Below are 6244 nucleotides of genomic sequence, written 5' to 3'. Positions count from 1 at the left end.
AGGATTTCCTATGGCCTCTTCTTTTTGATGGTTCAAAAGTTGCACCATCACTTTCTTCAGAAGATGAAGAATTTGAAGAAGGTGGAGAAGAGGGTGACCTCTTTCTCGCCTTTTTCTTGTCTTGATCTTTGTCGTCTTCACCATAGCTTTCATAAGAGGAAGAGGATGAAGAAGATGGAGAAGAGGGTGTCCTCTTTCTCGCCTTTTTCTTCTCTTGCTTTTTATCATCCCTCTTTGAATTATGGCGTGGAGAAGAGTGTGATGGTCTTCTCTGCTTTGGTGGTGATGGAGAGCGTTTAGCCCGCCGTCTTTGTGGAGCCATCTCCGCCGAGGTGGCGGGAGACTCGCTTCTTTCTCGTTCCTTCGGTGGAGGCTCTTGAGTTCTCCTTTGGGAAGGAGATGCATCATCAAGAAGTAAGTTCTTGAGCCCTTCATATGGATTCTCTTCTTCTTCCTGAATCGGAGAGAGACCTCTTTTGGTAGTCTCACAAGGAGGCTTCCTAGGTGTTCTCTCGTCATGGTGATGAGCTTGGAGAATCCCGTGAGCACGAAGCTGCCGTTGCACTTCACTTTGGAGAGATGGATTGCCCATGGCTTGTTGAAGTCTAGAAACAAGATAGTTAACAAGCATTGAAGCATCATTAGTAGCTTGCTCATGAGCAAAATCAAAGTTATCAACATTAATTTCACTCTCTTTAATATTGTCAGCCATTCTAACAACTTTTAGGTGTAAACTTTTTAGGTGTACTTTGGCACTTCAAGCCCTAGTTGCTACTCCTCTTTACCCCTTTAGAAAAAGCACTCAAGCTACTGTACCCGCGGCTCGAATACCATTAATTGCAAGGAATAGAAGAGAGGGTCTTTCGTCACCAAAACAGCACCGGCTCCTGTCAAGCTTCTAATAGCTCAATAGTGGTTAAGCCTTAGGCAAGCCCCGTAGGACTCCACTATTAAGACCATAGCTCTCGACGGTGATGCCCCGTTAACTGCACAAAGGCAGGCGCACTGCAAGGCTGAAAAATCCCTATTCTACTTACTCACAGGCAATTAATAATACCAACCATTTGTAGCTAGCTTGAGGACCTCCCTTCTTGAGCAAGAAAAGAGAAACCTTGAGCTCTGATACCAATGTAACATTTAATGGCCTAAAATCTTATGTGTAGCGGAATTTAGCATGAACATAGTGGGCATTTCATTAGAGTTGATTCCTAATGAGAATTACAAGAGTGCTTGGGTGGAGAGAGCAACAAAAAGCATAACACCTAGTTAGATAGCATCGACAATACTTTCAAAAGAGAGAGCAATTAAGCTATTGACAACAGTTGAGGACCGGATTTGCATGGAGCCGGTCCCCCCTCCAAAAGGCTTTGTATTATGGTTTCTCCCATCAAGAGAGACATTGTACAATACAATTCTTTGTGTTCCTTCAAGACTAGCTAGTGCAATGAAGATGGAAGCTTCATACACCAAGCAAAACACTTAATCAAACACAACTTGAATTATCCCCGTTCTCAGACCCAAGACCTCACACACCTTCGAAGATGGTGAGAGCTAGCAGGGTATGAGAGTAGATTGAGAGGAAAAAGAAGTAACTTACGAGAAAGAAGTACATCTCCTCACATAATCACTCATATTAGCATAGCTTAGCTTAGTAATTAGCTTGGTAGAGAAGATGAGCATGCATTGAAGCTTGGCTCTTGGTTGGATTTGCATCCACATGCCAAGAGAGTGTTGATGTAGGCTTCTATCTCACAAGCTTGGAGTAGGTGATGAGCTCTCCATTAAAGCTTGGGAGGAGATAGAGTAGTTTCCCTTCACACATGGTCAAGTGTGAGAGTGTGTGTGTCAATGCCAAGCAAAAATCAGCCCCCTCTCTCTCTTGGGCGAGCCCTAGCTGCTAAATAAGTCTGGCCTTTGCCTCATTGGACCTCCCCGGGTCAAGCCAATAGGAATTAAGCAGCATAAGTGATAGCCTTTAGACATGTGTCCCCCTTTCCCCTTTTGTGAGAGCTTTAGGTAATTAAATAATTAAACTAAACTCTCATTGGACCCCTTTGCCTCCTGGCCAATAGGAATCAGGCAAGCCATGGGGCTCCTGAATGCTCATTGGACCCCTTGGGAGACTGCCCAATAGTCTTCTAGGAGACTTAATTCTCATTGGTTTCTTTTATTAAATGTTTTTAAATTAATTAAACTAGATTTACTCTAGCTTAATTCTCATTGGTCCACTTCAAGGGTCTTCCAATAGGAATTGGGCACACCTTGTGGGCATCTGGCCTAGGGAGCTGACATGTGTCCCTCATTCCCTTTGTGTAAAGGGAGCCTGTGTGTGTGTGTGTGGCTTTCTCTCTCATCCCCTAGCTTTGGGGCTCGCCCCCTCCCATGTAGGGATGTAGAAAGACTTTTAGGGCACACACAAAGCATCCAATTTTCCCTAGGGTTGACCTTTGGACACAACCTTTGAATTTTGGAACCTTAGCATTTTGGAAGTCTTAATGGGCTGAACCTTAGGGTCTTTTTGGCCCATTGTTTCACATGGCTCTTTTGTAGATGGCCCCCCCTTTGGATCCCTATTTTCCCTCCTTTGGATCCCTACTGTGGCCGGTCTGCTAACTTAACCAATATTCTAGCTTTTTCTCCCTTGGCACTTCCCCACATTAAATGATCAGTTTAATATGAGAAAATCATTTAGGAGAATTAGATATTGATTATTATGACATGAGAGATATAGGGAGTTGTGAGTGAGGTTGCTTTAAGCATTTTTTCTCTTCAAATTTCTTTGTATTGATTGAGTACTGATCCATCATCCGTTTTTTATCCTGCTTGTTTTGTTTGATTCATTTTCTTATGTTCTTTCATTTCTGTACTTAGGAGTAGGATACGTAAATCACATTCCAGTCAGATTTGGGGCAAAAGATAGAGTTAAAAACACTAGAAAACCATAACTTTGGCAAAAGGGCCACAAGACTCTGAAATTAGAAAATCTGACCAAACAGAGCTGAAATTGATTCAAATCACAAAGTGGCAGCACCAAACAATGGGAAATACTTGTCAGAGAGAGCCTGTAAAATTTCATCAGATTTGGCTCTGGTACTACGATCGCGATCGGTGTACCTCAGTGTCAGAATTGTACAAGATTTGACATGTGCCTTCCTGATAAGGTTCTAAACAAGTTTGTCTAAAGCAACCACACCCAAAAACATAAAAAATCAAGGAAATCAGGCCACTTGGGTAAAACTAGCCTGACAGACCCATAAACTGTAAAATCTTGACTTTTGGTGATTCAAATGCAAAAAGACTTGGGGGATAGCCTTAAAACATCAGTGTCTACAAGCATGCCAAATTTGGTTGAATTTGGGCTCAGGACTACGATCGCGATCGGTGTACCTAGACCTCAGATTTGTACCAGATTTGATGAGTAGACTCTTCAAGGGTATACAAACATAAAAGTCTAAAGGACCTAGGGTCAAAAACCACAAAAACTGGTCAAAACCACTGAATACAGATCCAAGTCAAAAACTACTAATCTGGCATAGAAATTGACTTTCAGTAGACCAAAACACATCAAAACTGGGAAGAACAGGGATAGCCTGTGCAAAGGACAAGCCTAGGTATCTCTCAAATCCCAAATCAAACATCAAAATCAATCAAACCTGATAAAATTGGAAATCAGGCACTTCAGACCAAGAAACTGTAAATTCTTGACTTTTTTGAGTCCAAATACAAAAGTGTCTGGCAGGTAGTCTTAAAATAGCCTAGTGAATAAGCTGGTGAAGTTTCATCCAATTTGGGCTCCAAACTACGATCGCGATCGGCGTACCTCAGTCTCATATCTGACCCAGATTTGACCCACACATACACCTAGGTTATATAAGATACCGAGAGATGTCAATATTCAAAAAGGGTCACCAAAATAGCCAAAAACAGCAGACAGTCAGAAAACCACTGCAGCAGACCAAGATCTGGTAAAAACTTGACTTTTTCTTGTCCAAATTCAAAAATATTTAAGGAGTAGATTGTACACATCATTGTCTACCATATCCACAAGTTTCACTTGAAAAGGAGCTAGAACTACGATTGCGATCGGTGTACCCTAGTGACATTTTGAGTTGAGACTTGGTGAGTAGGTAGCTGACATCCAGTGCAACATATTTTCCAAAAGGAGCAAGGTCAAAAAAGCAAAAGAAAGTGGTCGAAAGTCCCAGTTACAGAATCAGGCCAATAACCGCAAAACCACCTGGGATTTGGGTTTTCATTGGTCAAAACATCTCCAAATTCAAAAATACAAAGACACTTGGTATCAAGACATCAAGGGCTAGCTACTGTGCAAAAATCTTCCAAATCTTTGACATGGGGTCAACGATCGCGATTGGTGTACCTCTACATAGTGAGGGTATTTGACTTCATAAGTTTGTAGATCTACATCCCAAATCTCAAGTTTGAGTGAAAAATACCCTCTGGAAGCCAAGATACAAACACAAAATCTCTTTGTGTCTTGATCCTGAAACTGTTTGAAGTGCTGTTTCAAGTGCAGTTTACCAAAACTGCTCTAACTTTTGACACACAACTCCAAACTGAGTCTCCTAGAGACTTGACCAGGGGCAAGCTAGGGATTGTGTGCCTAGCTTGCCCTTCAACAGGTAGCGTTTCATGATGCAGCTTCTTCATCAAATATCAACTATTGAAGCCACTTCTGTTTTGGAACCCCTTTCGGTCTAGCTTAACGGCTGGTTGGTTGTGCCTGCTAACACCTAACTTAACCTGGAACTACCCTATAACCTTTTAACTGTCTTCTCACTCACAAGCTTCTCTATGGCACCTCCAACAAGTTAAGCTCTAAAGTCATGGCCTGATTTCTGATGGTTAAGTGTTAATTGGGTTGTAGTGTTGAATTTTTACCAACACAACATGAAGTGGTATTTGTTAAGCTCTAAAGTCATGGCCTGATTTCGGATGGTTAATTGGGTTGTAGTGTTGAATTTTTACCAACACAACACGAAGTGGTATTTGTAGGCAACACCCTCCACACTGTTGCCCAAAGGGGAGTTTGGACTCAAACTCAAACCCTTGTCATGGATAACCATGAGGCCCAACAAATAACTCCTACAACCCCGGCTTTGGATACGACTCCAACTATCTTGGCGGCACCACCTCTCCCCGGCTTTGTCTCGGCCACCACCATCCTCTTGGCAGAATCCACATCAACAAAAAAACCACCAATGCACTCTCCCACAAGTAACATGGCCTCGCTACCCGGAAATCCGCATGCTTTGGATCACTACGAGCACATCACGGAGGAGTTGGAAAAGCTCCCTGAAGATTCCTTTGACTTCTCTTCAGTCCTGGCCAAAAATGGCTTGGACCACAACCTTTTGAATGCAACTCCATCCCCTACCCTAGCCATTCCCCGGGTTGTCGAAAAACCTTTGGATAACCGCAAGAAGGTTTCTTCTTTATCCTACCTCCCCACCATTTCGGCAACACCACCACAACTCAAGAAACCTGTTGATTTCAAAGTGATTCTCTCCAATTGCATCTTAGAATTCAAGAAACTACATGGCAAGTTAGGAAGAGCTAAAGGTTTCCTTGCACAACTCAATGAGTTAATCCGTAACCAAAAAGCTCCCAAAAGCCTTTGTATCAAACCTCCAAAACTTACCATTGATGACTCCCAAGCCCGAGCTCTTCTCAATGCCAAGCTCGCTTCACTCACCATACAATTTCAACTTAATTCCACGCAAGCTCTTATCCAAACACAAACTTTACTCATAAATAATCTCCAATCTTATTTGGATGGGTACCACTCTCTTGTTGAGGAGCGCTTCAATGATCTCAACAATAGGTTGCTCTTGATTTCTATCCCCCTATTGTCAAAACAAAATTGGAGTCTCAAGCTTACAGAATGGAAAACATACTCTCTCAACCTCTTCCTCTTTGAAATCCAAACTTACATTTTGAATGCCCATCTTAATGCTACCAAGGAAAGATTCCGAACATGCACGTAAAAGATCCATTAATGCTTTGGAAGAGGAAGTCCTTTCTCTCTCTAAAGAGAAAACTATAAAAGAGCTTGTGGAGCAAGTGGTGACGGAGCACTTTAGTTCAAGTCACACTAAACCACGCTTTCCCTCCCCCTCTTTACCAAGAAAGCCCTATCCCCCTCCCAAAAAATCTTTCTTATCTCCACATAGAACCTTCTACCCCCCTCCCAAAAAACCCTTCCAATCCCCTAGACCCTATACCC

General features: G+C 42.5%; 1 protein-coding gene across 1 annotated transcript; it reads left to right on the top strand.

The window, feature by feature from the left end:
* Positions 1-5072: 5072 nt before the first annotated feature.
* Positions 5073-6005, top strand: LOC147438691 (uncharacterized). Its single transcript, XM_086483919.1, has one exon. The coding sequence runs from the start codon at positions 5073-5075 to the stop codon at positions 6003-6005; it is 933 nt and encodes a 310-aa protein (XP_086340045.1).
* The last annotated feature ends 239 nt before the right edge of the window (positions 6006-6244 follow it).

The sequence above is a fragment of the Adiantum capillus-veneris genome, chromosome 16 (assembly GCF_014529385.1).
Source record: "Adiantum capillus-veneris isolate H3 chromosome 16, ASM1452938v2, whole genome shotgun sequence".
In the NCBI taxonomy this organism is placed as follows: Eukaryota; Viridiplantae; Streptophyta; class Polypodiopsida; order Polypodiales; family Pteridaceae; genus Adiantum; species Adiantum capillus-veneris.
Note: the sequence above shows the minus strand (reverse complement) of the source record. Positions and strands in the feature narration are given on the sequence as shown.

Coding starts and splice junctions, on each gene's coding strand:
- LOC147438691 (XM_086483919.1), top strand. CDS start 5,073: ATGGATAACCATGAGGCCCAACAAATAACTCCTACAACCCCGGCTTTG.